The 26,175-nt window shown below is 32.1% G+C and overlaps 1 protein-coding gene across 1 annotated transcript in view; it reads left to right on the plus strand.

Annotated features, from left to right (window-relative positions):
- The window catches only part of NCAM2 (neural cell adhesion molecule 2), a 251,238-nt gene that overhangs the window by 201,205 nt on the left and 23,858 nt on the right, over positions 1-26,175 (plus strand). Inside the window, exon 15 of the mRNA XM_040265979.1 lies at positions 1,558-1,738. Coding sequence (XP_040121913.1) covers positions 1,558-1,738 — 181 coding nt within the window. The remainder of the gene's footprint in view (positions 1-1,557; positions 1,739-26,175) is intronic.

The following is a 26,175-nucleotide window of genomic DNA, read 5'->3' on the forward strand; positions in this document are numbered from 1 at the left end:
CTTAGAATGGTACTAAAGCTGTAATGAAGTCTTATCTCCTTTTGAAGGATACTTCATATTTGTATTATTGATACTGTCAATTTAATGCAATAATGAATTTAACTTCCACAATTTGATTTTAGATAATAAATCCTCAATTTTCACCATAAATGTAGAGAATGTTATTTTTTCCAGTCAAATAATATTGTAAAATATTGGCTCAAAATTAAGTATATATAAGGATCAATCAGTGGATCTGTTACTCTGTCTATATATCTATCTATCATTATGGCTAGGTTACAGTATATTTATAATTACAATTCTGGTAGATTGAGATTTTCACTTGCAGTAATGGATTATTAGATATGTGATTTCAGAAAATATCATTTCAACTCTGTATAGCTATTATAGAAATAGGGCTTCCCAGGTGGCGCTAGTGGTAAAGAATCTGCCTGCCAGTGCAGGAGATGCAAGAGATGTGGGTTCTATCCTTGGGTTGAGAAGGTCACCTGGAGAAGGAAATGGCCACCCACTCCAGTATTCTTGCTTGGAAAATTCCGTGGAAAGAGGAGCCTGACAGAATACAGGCCATGAGTTGCAAAGAGTCGAAACAACTGAGTGACACACATGTTATAGAACTACTTTCTCTTTAATGCTAATTAACTATTTGTTAAGTGGTAATGATTCTTAATGCCCTGGAATGCATAATTACTCAGTTTTCCTTATTGTTTCCTCATGAAAGTAAACACAGGCAGCTGCTACCCTTGTTTTTGTAATAGAGGTGAGGAGAGTAGCAGAGAGATTACCGTTTCAACACTTAACCTGTGTTCAGATTGTTAACACACGGCGCGACTGAATGCTTTGTTAAAGATAGCTTAATCCATATATTATTTCAATTATTTGTGGCTGTAGTCATAGTATTTTTTTCAAATAAATGGTAATTCAAATATTTCCAAAACATTTATTTTAGAAAAAGATTCAGGATTTAAGTGTAGACTGTTCAAGAATAGGATATTATTTTTTATTTTCTTATTCCAATAACCTATTTAAAGGTAATAATTTTTGTCACATGTCGTTTCATTATAAGTCTAAAACATAGTATTAAAAATGATGGTTAAAATTTTAATCTATTTAAAAAATCCAAACTTTATTTTTAAAACACTTCCTCCCATGTGCCCCAAACAATAGCCTCTGGTAATTATTTAAATGGACATATTAAGCTTTTTCTATATATAGTATTTTATAGTCCCTATTTATATAATTATTAATAATCAACAAAGTGAATAAATAGCAATTAATATATGTGAAATTTTAAAAACTCTTAATAGAGGTGAATTATCATTTGAATCATCAAGTATTAGTTATGAATCAACACTCTTCAGCAAATTTAAAAAGCATTAAATATTTAGTGGGGAAAAACCTTAGAAACTCTATATATAGTTTAATTTATCCCAGTAAAAGAGGAAATATCCTTTTTTTATTTTATTAAACTCACTCATTTCAAGATAAATTATTTTTTTAATGATCACAACTTTAGTGCATGGGTATTTACAAAATATGTTTGTATTGACTTTGCAGAAAGATAAAGAAGATCAGTGGCTAGAGAAAAAAGTGCAAGGAAATAAAGACCACATTATTTTGGAGCATCTACAGTGGACAATGGGATATGAAGTTCAAATTACAGCTGCCAATAGATTGGGATATTCAGAACCAACAGTCTACGAATTCAGCATGCCTCCTAAGCCCAACATTATTAAAGGTAAGCAAACCATGTGCCTTCATAGGCTAAAAAGAAATACGATAGTATCTTTTATAACACTTCTGGATTTTTCTCTTGATATTGAAAACATAATTTTATAGCAGGAAGTAACATTCTAGGTTTTAGTCATGGTTATTTACATGTCTTAATCACAATTTCTCAATTGCTGTTGCCAAAAAAATTGGTTCATTTGTAAATGCACTTTGAAAATTTTAGACTTTAGTGGTGGAAGTGGTAGAGAGAGAATGAGCAGAAGAGGTTAGAGGGTAAAAGAAACTGTTGAAAATCAACATGAAAAATATAATTTGAGCCAGAAAAAGCTTTTACAAAGGAGAAAACTTCTCTGCCAAGCACATGGGGTCCAGTCCTCCACTTATGAGATATGGCCAAAGATAATGATGAGCCTATTCATGCCTGACCAAGCAAGTTGTGTTTGGAAAGATAAACTCTATCACACAATGAGGCAGAAACAACCACAGATACCCCTTAGAAAGAACAGTGAATAGAGTTTCAAAGAAGCTCAAAATGTTTCTGGCCACTCATCACTGGTAGTCTCAGCACACTGGTGACTACTTTTAATAGTTAATAGTGCTTACATCATTTTATGCTAGTGATGTTATCAAAATCTGTAGAAGGTATATCAATTTTTTTTTCAGATACATGCTATAGAGGTGGATATGTAAGAATTTGTCCTGACTCAGTCAGTTAACTCTGTCAATGAATTGTCATATTGGTCATATTTTAATATTAATTGTTCTTTCACATATTATATTTAATATTTAATGGTAAATTCTATACATACATGTATATATACACATATATTTATATATATCAATGAGACATCAGAACTGTATATTCATAAACATGACTTATTTAAGTCATATTATAATCGAATATCAGTATTATTGCCTAATATTTTTGAGACTGGAAAACAAAATTTGTCAGTTCAGTCACATTATTTAATACTCTTGTAATTTCAAATTAATATGAATTTCATTGCTATGGATTTGTTATATCATACATCATTTTTCAATTGAAAGCAGATTTATTCAATAATCTATTAAAAAGTAACTACTATTGCTTAGTTTAAAATTAATTTATATCATAGATTTGCATTACATAATTAATAAGTATTTCCAATTATAACTTGAAATTAGGAAGTTGGAAGTATCTAGAAATAATATGGATAGCTGGATATCTTATATTATAGTGGCACTTTTTATAATTTATAAAGTACTTCTGCATTCATGACTTCATTTTATTCCTGAATCTGAGTTGAGCAAGGAAGAGCTATCCTCATTTTACAGATACAGTTTTGAGAAGTTAAAGTATTTGTTCAAAATCAGAGCTACTTTAAATCATATGACAAATTCTATGTCTTTTAAGATGATACACCTAAATAAGAATAATGGTTGAATGAACTATCAAGTTTGTTGTTTCCGTGAGTTTTAAACATCAATAACTGCTTCTACAGTTAAAAGGAATTACATTTGTAGTAATTATCCTCTATGAAGATATCAGACCATGATATAAATATGATTCTTAATCTGAGTTAGAATCTTCAAAGGAAGATTGCAAGAGTGAAATTCATCCCCGTATGTTTTTAATTTAGCTCATATACTTGGGGAGAATAATTACTTTTATCAAGATTAAAATGAATATTTTATGAAATGAAAGACAGTATTTTAGTTATATTTTATAGATAAAACACAAACTTTAAAAAAAAAATAGATTTCAGGCAGGTTACATTATACTCCCAGAGTTCTTGCTATGCTATTTTATGAGACACTTGTAAATAAAATGAATAGTAAGTATAATCCAAAAAGTAAATAAAGACAGAATATATGTGTGTGTGTATATATATATATATATATATATATATATATGTTTGTGTGTGTATGTAACATATATATGTAGGCACAGAAATAAGTAAAGTATGCTATAATGCATTTACTATAAAAATTTTTATTTCGATTTTGGAAAGTCAGTTTGCAAGCACTGCCTAGAAGGAAAACAATTTATAGTTTGAACTTTGCTCATGTCATTTAGCTTCTCTTGATGCATATTTCCTAATCTCTACACTAGTTTCTTCTGGTTCTGCAATGTTAAGATTTATTCATTCATTCATTCCAGGTATTTATTAGGGTCTTTCTTTGTGAAAAGTATTGTGATGTGTACAGAGAAATTATCTGTGAAAAGTACGAAACTGGCTCCTGTACTCAAAGACTGTACAATATAGAGGGAAGATAGACATAAATCAAGAATTAGAATAACCACCAAGTAATTACAACTAAGATATGCTGGTGCAATATGCTGCCAGGAAAGTCTTTGGAAGTTTAGCTAGTGTATAGAATTAAATGGGGGTTAATAAAGGATTCCCTTGGAAAGTGACTTTCTGAAAGAAACTTGTATGGAGTGAGCCTTCAAGGGAAAGAAAGAAGTTTTTGAGAGGGGAAAAAAAAATTGATTTGCTTTAAGACCTAGCAAAAGCATGGCTGGAAAAGAGCCTGGAAGTATGTGAACAAAAATAAGGATTCAGAGGGATCTGTGACTTATATAATCCAAAATCTTCTAAAAACCATATAAATAAAACAGATCCTGAAAGTCATAAGAAATCATTTGAAGCAGAGAAATTACATGAGCATATGGACATTTTACACAGATTAATCTTGTTCATCTTGGTAGAAGCAAGTGATGGATGAACATGAATGCTTTAAAAAAATGTAGTTACAGTAAAAAAAAAAAAAGAAAATATTGAATAAATTTCAGGCACACTGTAGATGTAGACTAACCTGCCTGTTTAAAAGAGTGGATTCAGTAGATATTGATGACTTTTGAGTTTCTTGCTTGGACAACTCTAACATTGTTGGTATCATTTCTGCAAGTAAAGAATCTTATAAACAGAGCAGGATTTTTAGAATAAAAATCAAACATAAGATCAGTTCGTTATTCATTAACTTTAAAATGTCCAATAGATGTTAGATACGTGTGTATGGAGATGAGAAGACAGCCATGACTTGGAAACGTGCACTGTGATGTTGTCAGCCTTAAGAGTGACTGGTATTTAGGCCTGTGTGGGGATAAAACCATACAGTGAGTAATATCTATGCCTTATGAAAAATAACTGATGTCTGTGATACTCATATGTGCTTCCCAGTACCTAGAAGGGTGACTGGTACAGCACTGGTATTCGCAGGGTACTTGTTGAGTTATTGAAGAATAATAGAGTGTTAATAGCTGTATCTCAGGGAACTGTAATATACATGAAGAGGAAAGCAGCCCCAGCCCACCCCCAATGAGACTAAGATGTCATAGAGTTCCTGGAAAAACACAAGGCTGTAATATCTTGGAAGTTAAGAAGGAGTCATATTTCCAGAAGAAAAGTTATCAATCACATTTGTCCCTCCAGAAGCTGCTGGAGGTTAACAAAACTCAGTTGAAAGAAATGTGAAGTCTGTTTACAGCTGTGCTGAAATTTTGGGGAGAGAAATTAGGCAGGAATGGGCTGAGGATCTTATGGAAAGTTAGCAGGTATAGACTCCATGTTAATTTAAGGGTTTCAAGAAGTATTTTATGAAGGTGAGTAGAGCGGGGAAAATATCAGTGTTAGGACTTTTATGATGAAAAAGGCTAGAGCCTGTTATACAGCTGATGAAAGAGATCAATCAGTCAAGGAAAGTCACAGATGTACAGGCAAAACTATCTGAGAAGGTAGGAGATAGAATTCATGCGCTCTAAACTGTACAGCTGATACAGCAGCTTACTGAAAAAGGGGAAGCAATAAAATATTTATTTTATCTATAAATATGTCACAAAATAATGTATAATTTTTGTGGCTGAATCCAGAGACTACTAAGGTCTCATGGAAATACAGATGAAAGATATACCCTTATTGTTCAATAATTGTTTGATATAGCCCTAAGACGATTCTTGGGGCAATTTTAGAAGCTGTGATGGTTGATGGTAGACTAGGGAGCCTTTAAACCCACGAAATACTATAGAGTTAAAATTATGTATCAGCAAAATAGGGAAAAATGTATTTATATACTTTCAGCATAATTACTCATATAATTTCTTATTCAATTTTAAAATACACATTATAAATTCAAACATTTAAAATCAGTTATATATAATAAACTAGCAAATCTTGTCTTATTTAACTGGAAAATATATGAAATTTAGAATTTTATTTAGTTTTAATTTATATTTTAAATAGCATGCATTATAGACCATCAAAATAAAGTGTACAGACTTTGAATAAAAAAACCCATTACTTATGTACATTCAGATATATTTAACTCTTTGAGTAAAGCAACAAGCTAAATCTACAGTATATTTATTTGTTGGACTGAAGGACTATTTTTAAACAATAGGCTTACCTTACATCCATATGTAATACATTCTATTCACAATAGTGGCTTTTCTATGTATGTATTTTAGTGGACACTGCCTCAGTCCATAGCTTATGGTTCAGATTTTTTCAATGTTTTATGATTAGTGATATTTTCCTATTCTTATTAAATATGTGTTTATTTTGAATGTTGTGTCCCTTGATTCACATAAGAAGTGTGCAAAATAACAACCACAATCAGTTTGGGATATTCATACTGCATAATTCTATCTCATTTTATTTTATAAACATTGAAAATATTTGGTAGTGATGACAAATTACTCTTGTAAAACTGACTACAAAACCATCTATGGAACTAGAGACTGATACAATGATATTTATTGATTTCCTCAGTAATTTCAATGGCTAAAAATATTCCTAATGTGCTAGAATTACTATAATCTAATGCCTTAAAAATTCTTAGTAATAAAATTACTCTGAAAATATTTTTCACAATTTCTTTTGGCTTTACACCATGATTAATATTTTTTGTTTAACCAAAAATCCTCAAAACCAAAAACCACCTTAGTACCTTTTAGCAACTGCTTCCTTTTTCTTTTCTTGTTACTATGAATTTAAGACCTATTTAATATTTACATTGACTCAATATAATTTGGTGACACATAATTCCATCCATATAGAGAAGTGACATAAATCATCACCAATAAATATATTGCTAACATTTCTTCAGTTAGTTTTTATTATAATCAACTTTTTGATTATACATATAATAAACTATAGAGTGAAATTATTTAATGGCATTCAACTCTACTTTCAACAAGACTAGTATATATTTCATCTCCAAATAACATGAACAGAAAATGAAATATTCAAGTTTATGGCAAATACTAAAATGTTTTCTTAAGGTTATGATTGTTTTAGAATAAAAAGAAATTCTAAAATAATGGTGAGATTGAAGTTCAATTCATCAGTAAGAACTTCATTTTAACAATGTGGAAATCTCAGCCAAGTCTAAATACTAATGATATGTTCAAGACAATATTTATTTGGTTTTGCACATAATATAAAAATAAATTTCTATAAATTATTTTCATTATCTTTGTTTCTCAAAATTATTTTAAATGAGCAACAGTAACATATATGTTGCGTGTACCTATGGCCAGTTGAGTTAGTGTTCCTCGCTTCTATTTTTCAAATTTTCATTGCATGAACTTATAATTTTAATTATATTTCTTGGTACTTCATTCATTATTAAAATATAACTATTTTTATTAAATGTGTTTTCTAAGAAAATATTATAGCAAAAAAAGTACTATTAGCAAACATTACAGAATATGATGAGGTCATATTTAAGTAACAGTGTGAGTTTACCAGTGACACCGTGGAATGACTGGACTAGTCATTGTATCTTCAGTAAAAAATATTTACAATGTTCACATCTGAGAAATCAATGATATGACTAATGTCTATGTTATGTGAAATAAACATTATTAATATTGAGCCTCAGTTAACGTTTAATATGTGACAAATATTTAGAAGTATTTTATACTAGATTTTTTTATTCTGTCTTGTATCAAAATATTTTTTTGTAGGTAATTGGTAGTAGCTTTGTGTACATCTTGTATTAATTATTTTCTCCTTTTTTCTTTCCTACTGTCACTTTTTTCTTTTCCTTTATTTTCATGTTTGTAACTCTACTCTTTTTCCTTAATTATTTTTTTCTTGTTCTACTTTCAAAAATAATTTTCATCATACAGATAAATGCTGTGAAGAGAATAAAGGCGAAAATGGAAGCCAGTCATGGCAGCTGAATGCTGCTGCGTTTTCTTTCATTATAGTCATAAGTTTGTCTTTCATGTTTTAATGTTGCTATATCATATATTTCCTTTTTTGCCCTGAAAACTTACAAGGCTAATCTAAAGTTGCAATAAAGTATTTTCTAAAGTCCAACTAAATATGCATGTGTCCTTACCCACGAATGGTGACCCTTTTCTCCCTACCCCAAATTGTTGACCTTCAAAGTAGACAATTTGTCAGGAAATCACAGAAGGACATTGAACCAAGATTGTTTCTTTCAAGTACTAGTTCACAGAGTAATTTGTTTCATTCTCAACATTTTTTAATTTCTAAAGTTGGCCTTGTTAAATATCATGTCACTTTCATTTGAACTTAAAAATGAAAGTGCTAGTCACTCAGCTGTGTCTGACTCTTTGTGACCCCATGATCTGTATAGCCCACCAGACTCTGTCCATGAAATTTTCCAGGCAAGAATACTGGAGTGGGTAGCCATTCCCTTCTCCAAGAGGTCTTTTTGACCCAGGGATGGAACCCTGGTCTCTTGCTTTGCAATAGAACTCGTTACCATCTGTCTGAGCCACCACAGAAGTCCATTTGGAACTTAAGCATTTGCTATATCTAATCGTCTTTCATTTGATTATTTTACAAATATAACTCAATATCCATGGCCAAATATTGTATAAATAGAAATTTTGTGATATAGAATTGTGGCTCTTTCATATCGACTTGATTGTTATTCCTTTAAATGTAGGGTTTAGAACTTTATAAACGTAATATTTCATAGTGTTTACTATTTATATAAAACATAAACCTGATAGCTTTTATTACATTAAATGTGTATATCCTATGTGCTGCTTGATTTTCCTCTTATTGACATAAAATATCCTAAGGAATTAAAGTGAACCAGATTCATTTCTTCAATTTGAATACCAAAAATCTAGACTTTCAGTTTTCATTAAATAAAACTATCTTTCTGCATTTGTCCCAAAGTAAATAGTAAGTTAAAGTAGATTATATTTTAAAACCTGTGTACTAGGTTTGAATTATGTTTCGAGGTAACATCAAGTATTCATGTTCTAACCTAAAATCTTTTCCTGAAAACCTGAGTCAGTTTCTTTGCAAGATCAGAGGGAAATAAATGTTTTAGCCACTATTTTCCAGAAGATGAAATTGAGATGAGGACGTGTTACTAGATTCCAGCACTGAGCGGAGGCTGGATTTGATGAAGTAGCATGAGCAATGATTTTTATTTTCACATTTCATTCATTACAAAATGAGAAAAAAAGTATTTTGTGCTTTTTACTCCCAGCTAAACTCTGGCAAGGAATTCTCACTAAGTATTCAAGACAATTAGGAGGAAATCAAATTTACATATATTAACAGGAATGACAATGGCTCACATGGTAAATCAAATGATTTCTGGGCTTTGCGATTCATTCATCAAATACAATGTGTTTTGTTGTATTTATTGTTTTCATGTCTTCAATGAAATACTTACAGGATCCTATTATGTAAGATGCAAAAGTGGACCAACCAGTGGTAGTCTGTTTTCTGTAATTTATCTTTCCAAATTCTTCGCTGTCCACTGCTATACTTCTTTCTTCTGAGCTAACAGCAAACCTAAAGAATGCAGAAGTGACCCATTTACAGGTTAAACACACTTGTTTCTCCCCTGCTGAGACAAAGGTATTTCCTCCTACCAATTCATGCATTGTTGGGATTTAACCTATTTATTGGAAATGTTCTAGTTTTTAAAATTAAAATAACCAGGGTTTCTGTGTATTGAAGAACTAACTATAATTTTATACTACACTCCATGATTGCATCTAAGACTTGCAGATGTGTTGACTACTGATATGTAACAAGTGCTAGGAAAGAAAGGAGTTCCAGTAACACTTGCATGAACAAAATTTTCCATTTGTTATAACCTGATGGGATCTTGCCAATATTATAAATATTTCCATAGTAAAGTCATAAAAATTATCTTGATATAGTACATGATTACAAACAAAATACTTTTGTGGAGAACATGTAATATGTCTTTAGTAAGATAACAGAGTTGATTTTTTTTTAATTTTATAATCTATAATTCAAAGTCACCAACAATGATATGAAGAACACTCAGTCTAGCTTACATGATACTTAAACTGATATTTGGACAGGTCAGAAAAAAACCTAAAATTAAAATTCTAGTATCTTAGCAGAATTACTTACACTTGAGTTGTTCATTTATGTTTTTTAAACATCTAAGTCCAAGTCAAGATATTAATCCTAAAATTAATAAGCTATTTATTATTTGGCCAAGTTTCTATTCTTAGATGAACAGTTATTTTACAGTTCTAAGACTTGCATAAGTTAAAAAATATTCTCAAGACATCTTAAAGTATAAACCCTGTGCTTTGCCTTATGTCTATAAGAAATAGGAGAGCACAAAACCATAAGCAATACAGCTGTTGCATTTCAAAAAGTGAAACCTTAGAGAGTATAAATTACTTTGTCAGATTGTTATTTTACATTGTAATAAATGTAAATGTTGCTGAATTATATTTTTTATTACTTGAGTTTTACTTTTGTTAACGTACAACCATCAAATCTGACAGTATGTTTAATTGAAATCTGCTATAGATCTAAGGAAATGTGATTATTGGTAAGCAAGATATAAAAATTCTCCTACCATCATCCAATATTTTTTTAATCCAGTGGATTTTTAAATAAAATTATGTGCCTACATGTATAAATATGAGCTTGTGTGTAAGGTGAGTTTTATGTTACTCATTATATATAATCAGAAATATGTACCTATGTTCATTGTTGTATGTATTGTATCATCAAATGTTAGATCATTTTAACAGTTTGTTTAGACCATATTATACCAGTTATAAAGTTAGATTGATTTGCTTATGCATAGTTACCTTTATTTGCACATAGAGCCTCCTGATTAATTTTTTATATAAACTTGAAATCATTTTTCTTTTTCCAACCCTTTCCAAGTTTATCTTCTTTTATCCATTTATCATTTATCCCTACTGGTCTCTCAACCCCAATTCAAGCTCTAATTATTTATCAGATAGCTGTAAGGCCCATCAAACTACATTTCAAATATGTTAACAGATTATGCCTAGGAGGCAGCAATAAAACCTTTCCTATGAAAAATATTGTCTTACATGGGAGAGCCTTAAGTTAATTTTCATTTTTGGCTTTTCTGTTCTAATACTACTATTCATTAAGAATAAAAACATTTTATAAACCCTATACCCACACTATTATGCTAGTGTACTTATGTACTTGTGTGCGTTCTTTGCTTGCAGATATGAACACAGTTGAAACTCTAATGACTTCATTTTTCTTTAAATTTTTTTTTATTAGCTTAAAGTATCTCAAGGGTTTAACAATGTAAATAAATAAATTCTAGAGATTGGATTAACATATATATGTCAGTTATGTAAAAATAATTGCACAAATTGCACATAATTTTGACTCTTTGGGCCTTCAGCATTTCTTTTAAAATTAACAATTAAAATTACAAGTATGCATAGTAGTTCGTAGGTTATACAATTTGGAGATGATTATATGACTCATTTTCTATTTAATAATTCCCATTAATTATATTTAATTTAAATTATAATTTAAGTAAGGAAAATTCTACAATGTTTTTTAATCTGGACAGGTAGATTTATGATTTTTCATTTATATTGAACAAAATAAAATATTTGAGGAGGAATTAGGCCATGAACTTTTAGATCTGGATGGGTACTTTCAGATATATGAAAAGCATTCTTTTTATTCATGATACACCTACACTAAGAATAAAATAATGCAATTTTTAGATTACAAATGATTTTAACAATTCAAGATGAATATTTGCATCACTAATGCAGTAGGGTAAAAATGTTTGTATCTACCTTTCAAAAATAACTAATATTGTATATATTTTCAGTTTATACTCGTTAAGCAACATCTCTAGTCATAAAATTATCTAAAACTCTCCAACTATTTGTTTTTGATTATGATATTAACAGCATTAAGAGTTTTAAGTAAATAACCTCTTAGGACATTACCTAAATTAAATATTATCATTTACATATTTCATAGCCCTTATATATTAGAATTCCATTCACTGAATAAAGGTACTAGATGAAAAGTTCATACCTAAATTTGTCATTTTATGTATTTTATTATGGCTCAAATCTATGAGACATAATGTAGTATCCTTTAACCCACTTTTGAATAAGTACAAATCAAGTAAGCTTTTTCTTACTTGGTTTTATTTCCTTTCATTCTTCCTTCTTAATTTTTCTTTATACTATTCTCTTTCTCTCCCTTCCTCCCTCCCTTCCTACTCTCTCTCTTTCCCTCTCAGTTTCTGGCCATGTATAAATAAGATGCAGTTCTGTACCTTTTCTGTTAATTGCTGTTAAATTTTTAAATTTCAGAATTTGTGGTATGTATATATGTCATAAAACCTTAAACAAAGTTAATGCATTGAATGGGTAGATTAAATTTATTTTCAAATGATTAGAGATATGAATATTCTACAAATTGCCCTGAAATGATTTCAATATAAATTGAAATTGGTAAAAAGCCTGTATTTAAATCAGCTGATTATGTCATTAAAAATGAAGTAGTATTTAATCACTATTAATGCTTGATAATCTTAGAATTCAGAAGATATTAACACTAAATATTAGGTCTTAACTAAAGGGAAAAAGTTTCAAACATCTAATTAACGTATTTTCTGCCCAACCACCATCTAAACTAGAGTAATTTTCTAGAGTTAACATCTTTAATTTTTTAAATTATTTATTTCTAGTTGAAAGATAATTACTTTAAATATTTTGTTGGTTTCTGCCATACATCAACATGAATCAGCCATATGATTTATGCTGATGTATGTAGTATCTCTTTTTACTACATGGTGCTAAAAAAATTGATATAACACATAATGATTTAAAAGTAAATAGCATCTCAGTACTTTGGTAGGAGAATGGATTCAATCTAATTTCACTGTTCTGAAATAAATCAGAGATGAGAATCTAATGTCAATGCTTTATTTTCCAAACACCTTTAGTTTCTTTATCTTACCTAAGATTATGAATCAGATAAAGATCTCTGGTAGTCATCCTCCCCTCCTTCATGGTTATTAACTAAGTAATTGGAAGCCTAAAATACCTGTCCTTAAATGTTACAGAAAGAGTGGATTATTCTAGAATATCAGTTTTTAACTACTAGTTAGCAAAATTGAAAAACAAAATAGCCAGGGAAAACACATATGTTCAAAAGTTCTAGTAGTGAATCTGAGGTGATTTGAATTGCAACTGATGTCCTCGTGTCTTTGTTGTAGACTATTATTCCACCTACTTTTTAAAGATATACTCATTCAACTGTAATTAAATTTTAAGTATGAACTAATCTAATGTTGGTTGTATTAAGCCTAGTACATTGTAAAATTTCTTTATTTGTGTATGTTCAAATTGAATTTAGTTATTCTTTATCACTCCATTTTTCAGTAATGGAAATATAAATCAGGAACACTGCATAATATTCAGAGATAACATAAGTTTTAGATTATGCCATATTTATCTATGTACTAAATGGGCACTGTGAAATAAATCTCTGGTAAATCCTTTTTTTTCCCTAAAAAGTAAGAAATTAAAAATGACTGTTTTTAAAGAACATCCATAATTCACGAACTTCTTTCAAGAATATTTTTATCTCACATCTTAACATTGATTTTATATATAACAGTTCTGTTTTAAAGTGACTATTTCTGATCATTTTAATTGCATTTGTTTTCATCATAGCTTATTTTCTTAAAATAAAATGTATGTTATATATGTATTATCCTCAATATCATCTCTTATTTAAAACCTGTGACATAATATCCAGCACTATGTGTAATCCTATGCATGAGTTTCATAGTATATTAAATGTCATTTTATTTTCTGTACTTCTGTGTCTCCATTGTCGTAATAAAGAAAACTGAGGAAAACCTTTGCTATATGTGTTTTCTTTATTACTGGGACAAACCTTTTCTGTCTTGTGTGTTTTCATTTCTAACTTGATCAGATTCAATATCTCAAAGTAATAAATGTATGGTAACACATGCATATATATTTCTCTCTTACAAACAGTCAATTGTTGGATTGCCAGTTAAAAATTAAATAGTGTAGAAATTACAAAAGGGAAAATACTCATTTTCAAGATTTGCATTATTTTAAGGCATTCTTAACCTTCCTTTATCCAGAACAACCTTCTCCCAAATATATGTCTTAAAGACCACTCATTAAAATGTTTGCATACATTTTAAAATGAAAATTATAATATCTATATTTTGTTACAATGCTTAACTTCTTTCAGTTGATAAAATAGTTATAGAAGTTTTATATATTGGGAGAGAGAAAGAGGTAAGCTGATTTTATTTTTCTGTTCTTGTTTTTATTTTTCCCGAAGCTCCTTAAAAATGATATGGTATCAAATGGGAAGTATCTGGGGGTATTTGAACATTTTCATAGTGACTGTCATAGTAATTTTATATTACCTGGTTAGATTTATGTTGCTTTATTTTGGGGGGCCACTAAGGAATCTAAAAATATTTAAGCAAATATATTCTAGCATTCTAATCAAACACCATTATCTTATTATAGCAACAATCTGAGGATCAGAGAATGACGAGTCATTGACATAGTCAAGTTACTCATATTCTGTTTTCCTTGTATGTTTGTTTTATCAAATTATTTAAATCTCTTGTCTATTACTTATATGATCTTCTAGCTTTGACCTCCTTCCTTTGACTTCTTGATTGGACCATAGGAAAAACTTTCTGGCAAAGGAAAGGCTGTGTATTAACTGACCACCATGCCTTCAAGTAGTCCTGGTACTTCTCTTAAGCTGCTGTTATATTTCTCACTTCAACTTATACATAAAGCTTCATTTATTCTCATGATCAGTGTAATAAACTCACATGGTGTATATAGTCTTCTTCAAATATCAAGTTAAATTTTATTATCTTCTGATTTTTATACATTGTCTAAAAACATTTTTAAAATGACTTATTTATATTTTTGGTAGAAATAAATAATATTATCTTTATATAAAATAATATTTTTACTGTCTAATTAAAACTAAAATAGATATTTCCATTTCAACATCTATCCTTTTCATTTTTAGGATGAAAGCAACTTCAATACATAATTTGCACATTGGCTATATGCTTGCTTCTTTACTGATTTCTCATTTATTATTACAAGAGAAAAATTATTTTTAAAATCATATTAGAATATAATATTTTATTTGTTTAAATGTGGTTTAAACAGAGCTAAAAATTCTCTCTTCAAACTAGCATTTCTGGTTTGAAGAATCTCTGAATGGCAAATTTCCATTTACCGTTGCTTCTATATAATTTCATCCTGCTGAACTGGATATGTACATTACCTGAAAGATTAAATGCAAAATTCACTGATGCTCTTGAAAAATTACAAGAAAAATAGTATACTTTTTGGTACTTATTGATGGAAGACAGAATAACAATTAATTGGATTTTCATATACTATCCTGAGACTTACTCTTCCATCAAATGACTCAGATATGAAGGAAAGTTTACTTAAGGAAATAGAAATATTTCTCTACAACACTATTCAGTAATGGTTTATTTATAGATTTCCTCATACAAACACAGGAAACTGAAAATGATTGACTTGCCTGTGTGTTACTCATAACTTAGTATGTCACATTTTGGTAGTTATTAAAGGACCTAAATGTAATTATAGACATTCTCAGTTGATTCAGGCCTATTAACCATTCCCATTAAGATTTTAAAATATTAATTTTTTTCCGGCTGTTAAATATACTTTGTTTTCTAGGATAGTTTCAACTTTGTACCAAAATTGAGAGTAATGTACCAAGTTCTTATATACCTCTTATCTTGATATACGCATAGCCTCCTCCATTATGGACTTCCCTGGTGGCTCAGATGGTAAAGCGTCTGTCTACGATGCGGGAGACCTGGGTTCGATCCCTGGGTTGGGAAGATCCCTTGGAGAAGGAAATGGCAATCCACTTCAGTACTTTGGCCTGGAAAATCCCATGGACAGAGGACCCTGGTAGGCTATAGTCCATGGGGTCGCAAACAGTCGGACACGACTGAGCAATTTCACGTTCACGTTCCTCCATTATAATCATGCAGAGTGGTACCTTTGTTACCATCAATGAACCTACATTGAGCCATCATTTTTTACCCAGAGTTTCTATTAAGTGTTACTCTTGGTTTTGCACATTCTATAGGTTTTGATGAATATATAATGATATGTATTCACCATTATAGTATCATACAAAATAGTTCCAGTGCCCTAAAAATCCTCTGTCCTCTGCCTGCCTTTTCACCCCTCTCTCTGCTAATCCCTGATAACCACTGATGTTCATAGTTTTGCCTTTTCTTTAGTGTCATATAGATGGAATCATACAGTAAGTAATCTTTTCAGATTGGCTTATCTCACTTCGTAACGTACCTCTAAAATTCCTCCTATATCTTTTCATGTGCCTCTCTATCTTTTCATGTTCATTTCTTTGTAGTATTGAATGATATTCCATGGCCTGGATGTTCCATGTTTTATCCTTACACCAAATGAAATAAATAACATTTTTGTCTCTATTTTTCTTAGTGAAAACCTACTCTTCTGTTTTATAGTTGATGGTATACAATATAGTCATTCAGATGCAGTGTGCAATAATAACTGGCCCTACATGTTTAGAATGTTTCCTTTTAATAATGTAGCTTACTTTTTTTAAATTTAACCCCAATGCAGAAAAGGAAGTCTCTAAGACACAATAAAATGTGTGTTAAAATGGAAATTTTGTAAAATTAATAGGTTATAAATTCCTTAAAAAATGATAATATCATTCATATATATGTTCACATTTGCATTTATTGTTTTATAATTTTAGAAAATTCAAAAGTATGTATATTTAAGAATTTTATAATAAATAGGTTAAACTGTCTGGAATTTCAATAAACAATTTATAAAACATCAATTGTAGGTAAATATTGATGCTCCTGCTCTTTAGTTACTAAGTCATGTCCAACTGCTTGCTACCCCAAGAACTATTTAGTCTGCCAGGCTCCTCTGTTCATAGGATCTCCCAGCCAAGAATACTGTAGTGAGTTGCCATTTCCTTCTCCAGGGAATCTTCCCAACGCAGGGATCAAATCTCGATCTACTTCTTGGCAAGTAGATTCTTTACCCCTGAGTCACCTGGGAAGCTCTAGTTTATTCTTGTACAAATGTAATTCAATTTTGTAATATAGTCTTTAAGAAAAAAAGGTATTTTCTGTTTAAGAAAATTTAATCTCCTTGTTTTAAATATAGGGAATACTCTTAATATCAAAAGAAACAATGAAATTGGCCATTTAATGAGTGAACCAAGAACCTAAAATTTAAACTATTCACATTTTTATAACTTTTTTTAACAGATCAATATCTGTTTTGATCATATTCATATCATTCTAAGAAGCTCCCTTTTCTACTAACCAATAAAAACTCCACTGTCTTATGTGAAATAACAAAATTAATTCCATGAAAGTAAATTGAACATATACCATAAGATTTAAACTGAATATGAAGAAATTATACAGTGAGTGAGGTAAGAATAAACTTCAAATATAGCAGTTTGAATAATTATCATATAGAAAAATATTTTATATCACTATCCATTTTTTAGACAGGATTTTGTGGCAGGTGGTCTCCTTCCAACATAATTAGCAATTTGAAATGTCAGTGTAGATAAGAGCGTAGATATTCTGCTATGCAAATGCTTTAGATATTTCACAATTTCCCATTATTTGTATTTGTACCAGGTTTTCAACAATTATAAAATATTCATTACTAAGTTTTTAGTTATTTGAAATATTTATCAGAAAAATGCTGGTATCTACTATTTCTTTTAGCCAAGTTTTTTTTTTCAAAATTAATGCAATTATTTTATTCTTTAATTTCCTTTCTTACATTAAAACATGTTACCTTAACTCATATTAAAATTTGACAAGTTTCCATCAGCATTCTCATAGAAGAAGAATACTTTTTGTATTTTAGATTATTCACTTTTTATACAGAATTGTTTTAAATTTAGAAAAGATAGATACTAAAACCTTAAGGGAGATTGGATAGATATTTAAAAATTGGTCAAAATTATGCATCACTTGAAATGTCATTCTAATTAAAAGTATATAGAATAAGTATACAAGCAAACTGTTTACCATCTGAGCCACCAGGGAAGCCCATACTAATTATAATTCATGGTATATTTGTATATATATACATATATAATACAAAATATAGTATATTTTATCTTATACAGTGTCTACTTTTTATATTTTTTGATGTAGACCATTTTTAAAGTCTTTATTGAATTTGTTACAGTAGTGATTCTGTTTTATCTATTTATTTTTTTTGGCTATGAGGTATGTGGGGTCTTAGCTTCCTGTACCTTCTGCACTGGAAGATGAAGTCATAACCACTGGACTACCAGGGAGGTCCCTACAGCTAATGTAGGGAAGTCCCTACGTTATCTAATGTGAATTAAATCACTAATCGCAATATGAGACTGACTATCTTCTAGCTTCTTCAATCCAAACATCAGGCAGGTATTGACATGTATATATGCATTATAGAAAAAGGTATGGAATAAAAGAGAGGGAAGGCTGGATAGGACATTTTAGCGCTGTAGCCCAAGCCTCTACCAGCCCCCCTGCAACCATTGCAGCAGGCTCTATTTCCTTGTCTATGTGTTTCTAGCCTCTTCCTACTATCTTTTAAGAAAAGATCAGTTAGGTTTTGTTGGTGGTGGTGATTATTTTGTTTTGGTTGATTTATTTATTCATTTGTCTATTCAATTGAAAGGTTCATTCTTTTTAACCTCATAATTTATCACTTAATCAGTATCTTCCACTAATTACCCCCAATATCAAATCCCTAATATCCATAAATATCTGCTAACTTCAGGTTATACTGTATATTTTCATATATCTCCTTCTTTGCTCATATCATGTTCTGACTGAAATGGGCTCATCATCACACAGAAAATTCTTATTCTTCAGTGTCATGTCAGAAGTTATCTTCTCTATCATGCCTTCCTTGACTACTAACCATCAGCTTACATGCTTCTTCCACCTATTTTCGCAGGTCACACTATGTTACACCACTAGAAAAGCATTTTCACTCACCCCTATCAATACACTAATAAATCCCAGTGAAGAGAGTCCTTTACCTTTTTCTTACTTTAGTCTCACAACAATTTGATAGAATTCTTTAATAGCATTATGATAATCTTGTCATTCACATAGGATGATCATATGTCTTTGACCAATTTATCACTTGGCTAAATGATAACTTATAAAGGACTAGAAAACATTTTCAAAAAGCATGTCATTCACAATCCTACTTTGTAAATGTACATATATATATATTTACATGTATATGTAAATAAACATATATACTTTTAGAAAAGAGTGTAGGGTTTTACGAATTTTAATTAATTTGCATAGTAAATTATATTTATAATTTCCTTCCCATTACTAAACCAATTATCCTCAATTAACTGCTACTTCTTGCCTCAAATCAGTTACTTAGTTTAAAAAATATGTCTGATTTATCAGTGCTACCTCTTGATACCATCTTCTTCCAAACCTCTCCTGTTAGTAGGGAAAAGGGACTTGAAAGGAAATTGTAGATTAGCATTGCATTTATGCATTTAAAAAATCATTATACATGTAATATCATTTTGACAGAAAAATAAAAACGACTAGAAAATAGACAGTATTAAGAAATTGTAAAATACAATCTTCCCCTCCTAAATATTAGGGTTGTATGAAAAGAAATTTACTAGTAGGTAATAAGTTGTCTATATCAGTACTGATTACACACAAAAAGGATAAGACTATCTTTTTAAGATGTACCAAAAATAACCTGAAGACTTAAAACATATAGGAGGACTTCCTTGGTGGCTCAGAAGGTAAACCATCTGCCTGCAATGCAGGAGACCCGGGTTTGATCCCTGGGTCAGGAAGATCCCCCGGAGAAGGCAAAGGAAACCCACTCCAGTACTCTTGCCTGGAAAATCCCATGGACAAAGGAGCCTGGTAGGCTACAGTCCATGGGATCGCAAAGAATCGGACACGACTGAGCAACTTCACTTTCCTTTTCCTTTTAAAACATATGTAAACAATGGCACAGGGCTTTATTGATATGTTTGAGTAATGTTGAAAGATTATTGGTGAATTTTGCTTATATCATTTAAAATCTGAAAATTTTCAATTCCTAAATTAATGAGGAATACTACAAAGGGTTTTATCAAAGAACCAGAAAGCTAGAAAATCACATGCAATATAAACTCCCATGTAACTACTGATCTCCAGCATGACTTTTATAGTATGTTTCTAGATATATAAAGAGCTCCAATGAACTCAATATGTGTTCATTTAAAACACATCTAATTACCTCTGTGTGATCCTAAAAGCTAAAAATCCCTCAGACATGTCCCAAAGCACTTAAAAATTGGTGTAATTACATACAAGTATGTACTTTTTTCAAGTTTTAACAGTTTTTATTTTTAATATATTTTTAAGATTTTACCCTTTTAAAATTCCAATATTATTTGCCTGAAATGCAATCCTTTATAAAAGACTGCAGGTTTATCTTCACTGATGACAATACTCTCTTCACAGCCAGCACAGATATAACATTATATACGTTTTTCCTTTAAATCATACCCTGAAAAACATGTAAGATAGAACACTGTACCCACACAGTTTTTGTACAACTAGTTCAATAAGCAATTAAATATCAGAATAAAGTGAACATTTAAGGGCACTCCATGGACATGAGTTTGAGTAAGCTCCAGGAGTTGCTGATGGACAGGGAAGCCTGGCATGTTGCAGTCCATGGCGGGGGTGGCAAAGGGATTGACATGACTGAGAGGCTGAACTGAACTGAACTGAACTGAACTGAAAAAGTTGCTAATGAGCACATTTTGTCAAAAAACTGAATGATGTAACTACTTTATCTCATAAATACTATTAACAAGAATCTTCCAAAAAAGAACTGATATTACAGAGTAAATGATTAGAACACAAACAAAGTATAGTCATAACTTAAAATGAAGGAAACTTTGATCCACTTCATATTAAAATAAACTTTTAAGAGATTTAATCTTATTATTTTATTTAAATGGATATTTACATGTGTAAAATATTGTACAAAATACCCTTAACAGTAAATGCAATTCAGAACCTCAAAACTAATGGTGAGCTAAAGTAGACACAAATGAAAAGAATACCTATATATATATAATATATATTTCTCAGGCAAGAATACTGTAGGGGGTTGCCATTTCCTCCTCCACAGTATCTTCCTGACTCAGGGATTGAACCCGTGCCTCTTGTGTCTCTGGCATTGGTAGGCTGATTCTTTACCACTGTGCCACCTAGGAAATATACATATATCTATATAATATATATTATATATATATATATTTGTTCACAAACTGAGCATAGTTCAGTGTTATCTGTCAGACACAATAAAACACAATAAGAGCATTATCAATAATTATCTTTGGTTTTTTTTTTTAATTTTGACATCAGACTTTCAAAGATTGGGAAAGATTTTATTTTGACATATAGAAGTAAGGCAATGACCAAAAAGGTAAATTTACTATACAAATAATGAAAAATTTTAAAAATAATATTAAACTAAAAAACTTCTTAAGTTTAGTCACAGTGAGATGCACATCTATAACTGGAAGAATGAAAATACACCGAAACCTTAGGCCTAATGAATAGTTTATCAAAAATAGTAAAAAATACATGTAAATTATAAACATTTATTTATTCAGTTCCTCAGTTGTGTCTGACTCTTTGTGACCTGATGGACTGCAGCACACCAGGCCTCCCTGTCTATCACCCCTCCTGGAGTTACTCAAACTCATGTCCATTGAGTTGGTGATGCCATCCAGCCATGTCATCCTCTGTTGTCCTTTTCTCCTCCAGCCTTCAATCTTTCCAGCATCAGGGTCTTTTCAAATGAGTCAGTTCTTCCCATAAGGTGGCCAAAGTATTGGAGTTTCAGCTGCAACATCAGTCTTTCCAATGAATATTCAGGATTGATTTCCTTTAGGATAGACTGGTTGGATCTCCTTGCAATCCAAGGGACTCTCAAGAGTTGTCTCCAACACCATAGTTCAAAAGCATCAGTTCTTTGGAGCTCAGCTTTCTTTAAGTTCGACTCGCACATCCATACATGAATACTGGGAAAACCATAGCCTTGACGAGACAGACCTTTGTTAGCAAACTAATGTCTCTGCTTTTTAATGTGCTGACTAGGTTGGTTATAACTTTCCTTCTGAGGAGTAAGTGTCTTTCAATTTCATGGCTGCAGTCACCATCTGCAGTGATTTTGGAGCCCCCCCAAAATAAAGTCTGTCACTGTTTCCACCGTTTCCCCATCTATTTGCCATGAAGTGATGGGACTGGATGCCATGTTCTTAGTTTTATGAATGTTGAGCTTTAATCCAACTTTTTCACTCTCCTCTTTAACTTTCAAGAGGCTCTTTAGTTCTGCGCTTTCTGCCATATGGGTGGTGTCATCTGCATATCTAAGGTTATTGATATTTCTCCCTGCAACCTTGATTCCAGCTTGTGCTTCATCCAGCCCAGCATTTCTCATGTTGCCCCGTCCTTGGAGCAGTCCTCCACTGACCCATATCACCACAGGAGACTTTCAAGCACAGTTCTGTCCCAGTTTCCATGGGGTTCCCAGGTCCCAGGCACACAACGCCTGCCTGAGCCCTCTGAGTGTCTCTGGCAGGAATGGGGTCTGACTCTAAAGGTGAATTCACTTCTCCAAACAGGCTTATCAAATGTGAATTCAAATTGAATGGATCAAATGTATGGCAAAAACAAACACAGCATCTAAAACAATTTTCCTCCAATTAAAAAATTAAGAAACATTAAATGGAATGGATCCATCAGTTCAGGGAGTAACAACAGTCAGTATGAATACAGGAAACCCATGGTCATGACATAGAAGAGAACTGTGGTATGTGGAGAAATGAAAAGTGTGGGACATTGTTCTTAGATTGTTATATCAATCGTTTCAAAAGTTCACCCTTTAATAGTGAATTTTATAACATGCTTGAATAAGAGTCTTCGTTGTTTTTTCTACTTGTGATTACACTTGCAGAAGTCATGTTTCAAATATACAAAAGTAGATACTTGGAATCATTTTTCTAAAAACCTAAAGTATATAATAATGATATTTCTATGAATATGCCTGATTTTGATTCCTCATTGAATATAACTGAGAGAAAACTATCAAACCTAAAGACAAATCATACCTAATTTAAGTTCTGTTTAGCAAGTTAGGTATTCCCAATAGGAAATTGTCTTATAAATACAACTTTTCTCTACCCAACTCCTCAGGATTGAAAAGATTATTATCTTTCTTGAGTGGATTATATAAAAAAATGCAAAGACTTCAGCTTAATCTATAGTGGGCAATGCTGTGATTATACTTCATTTTCAATATCACCACTGTTGATAAAGCTGTAAAGTTTATCAATATTTTTAAGTCTTTTAAAAATACTTTTTTTTTTCTGTTGACATAGTCTAGACCCTAATTTTGTTTCTATACTTTGGTTGTTTTTACTATATTTTCCTACTCTTTGTTGATTTTGGGGGATCCTGGAAAAATATCACAGAACACTAAATAGTCAATTTAAGATCATTTCCAGGTATACGAATGACAAGTGATTTTGGAAAGCAGCAATCTAAATAAGAGAGCAAGAAACTACATGAAATCTTAAGTTCACTTTTTAATTAGAATATTAGGTATGCTTTTTAATATTTTTTATTTTTAACTGTAGGATAATTGCTTTAGAGTGCTGTTGTTTCTTTAGTGTTGTTTGTGCCATTTGACAATGTGAAGCAGCCAGAAGTATACATATATCCCCTCTTTCTGGAGCCTCCTTTCCATCCACTCCCATCTCACCTCTCTAGGTTGTCACAGAGCACCAGGCTGTTCTCCCAATGCTATACCACAACTTTCCACCATGTATCTATTTTAAACATGGTAATGTATATATTTCAGTGCTACTCTCTCCATTCTTCCCATGCTCTTCATCCCCTGTTCTGTCCACAACTCCATTCTCTACATCTTCAGCTTTAGCTTTAGCATCTTTCCCTTCAGCTTTAGCATCATTCCTTGCAAAGAAATCCCAGGGATGATCTCCTTCAGAATGGACTGGTTGGAAATCCTTGCAGTCCAAGGGACTCTGGCCTGAAAATAGGTTCATCAGCACCATTTTTCTAGACTTCATATATATGTGTTAACATGAAAGTTTGCTTTTCTCTTTCCCACTTCACTCTGTGTAACAAGCTCTAGGTTCATCCACCTCATTTCAATTGACTCACATTTGTTCCTCTTATGACTGAGTAAGACTCTTGATGAAAGTGAAAGTGGAGAGTGAAAAAGTTGGCTTAAAGCTCAACATTCAGAAAACTAAGATCATGGCAGCCAGTCCCATCATTTCATGGGAAATAGATGAGGAAACAGTGGAAACAGTGTCAGACTTTATCTGTTTGGGCTCCAAAATCACTGCAGATGGTGATTGCAGCCATGAAGTCCTTGGAAGAAAAGTTATGACCAACCTAGATAGCATATTCAAAAGCAGAGATATTCCTTTACCGATTAAGGTCCGTCTAGTCAAGGCTATGGTTTTTCCTGTGGTCATGTATGGATGTGAGAGTTGGACTGTGAAGAAGGCTGAGTGCTGAAGAATTGATGCTTTTAAACTGTGGTGTTGGACAAGACTCTTGAGAGTCCCTTGGACTGCAAGGAGATCCAACCAGTCCATTCTGAAGGAGATCAGGTCTGGGATTTCTTTGGAAGGAATAATGCTAAAGCTGAAACTCCAGGACTTTGGCCACCTCATGAGAAGAGTTGACTCATTGGAAAAGACTCTCATGCTGCAAGGGATGGGGGCAGCAGGAGAGGGGGACGACAGAGGATGAGATGGCTGGATGGCATCACAGACTCGATGGACATGAGTCTGAGTGAACTCCAGGAGTTGGTGATGGACAGGGAGGCCTGGCGTGCTGCGATTCATGGGGTCGCAAACAGTCAGACACGACTGAGTGACTGAACTGAACTGAACTGAAGACTCTTGAGAGTCCCTTGGACTGCAAGGATTTCCAACCAATCCATTCTAATGGAGATCAGCTCTAGGTGTTCTTTGGAAGGAATGATGCTAAAGCTGAAACTCCAGTACTTTGGTCACCTCATGTGAAGAGTTGACTCATTGGAAAAGACTCTGATGCTGGGAGGGATTGGGAACAGGAGAAGAAGGGGACGACAGAGGATGAGATGGCTGGATGGCATCACTGACTCAATGGACGTGAGTTTGAGTGAACTCTGGAAGATGGTAATGGACAGGGAGGCCTGGCGTACTGCGATTCATGGGGTCTCAAAGAGTCGGACACGACTGAGCAACTGAACTGAACTGACTATTCCATTATATATATATATTCAGTTCAGTTCAGTTCAGTTCAGTTCAGTCGCTCAGTCGTGTCTGACTCTTTGCAACCACATGAATTGCAGCACGCCAGGCCTCCCTGTCCATCACCAACTCCCGGAGTTCACTCACACTCACGTCCATCGAGTCCGTGATGCCATCCAGCCATCTCATCCTCTGTCGTCATATATATATCTCACAACTTCTTCATTCATTCCTCTGCCAATGGACATCTAGGTTGCTTCCATGTCCTGGTTATTGTCAGTACTGCTGCAATGGGCATTGGCATGCATGTGTCTTTTTGATTTATGGTTTTCTCAGGGTATATGCCTGGTGCCTAGTAATGGAATTGCTGGATCATATGGTAGTTTTATTTTTAGTTTTTAAAGGAGCCTCCATACTGTTCTCCGTAGTGGCTGTATCAATTTACATTTCCACCTACAGTACAAGCATTGTTGTTTAGTGGCTAAGTTGTGTCCAACTCTGCAACTCCATGGACTGTAGCATGCCAGGTTCCTCTGTCCATGGGATTTCCCAGACAAGAATACTGGAGTAGGTTGCCGTTTCCTTCTCCAGGAGATCTTCCTGTCTCAGGCATCTAACCTGTGGTTCTTGCACTGGCAGATAGATTCTTTACCACTAAGCCACCAGGGAAGCCCCTTTCTCCACAGGTTCTCCAGCATTTTTTTTTTTTTTTTTACTATATATAGATGTTTCTATTATGGCCATTCTC

The sequence above is a fragment of the Oryx dammah genome, unplaced genomic scaffold (assembly GCF_014754425.2).
Source record: "Oryx dammah isolate SB20612 unplaced genomic scaffold, SCBI_Odam_1.1 HiC_scaffold_2, whole genome shotgun sequence".
Lineage (NCBI taxonomy): Eukaryota > Metazoa > Chordata > Mammalia > Artiodactyla > Bovidae > Oryx > Oryx dammah.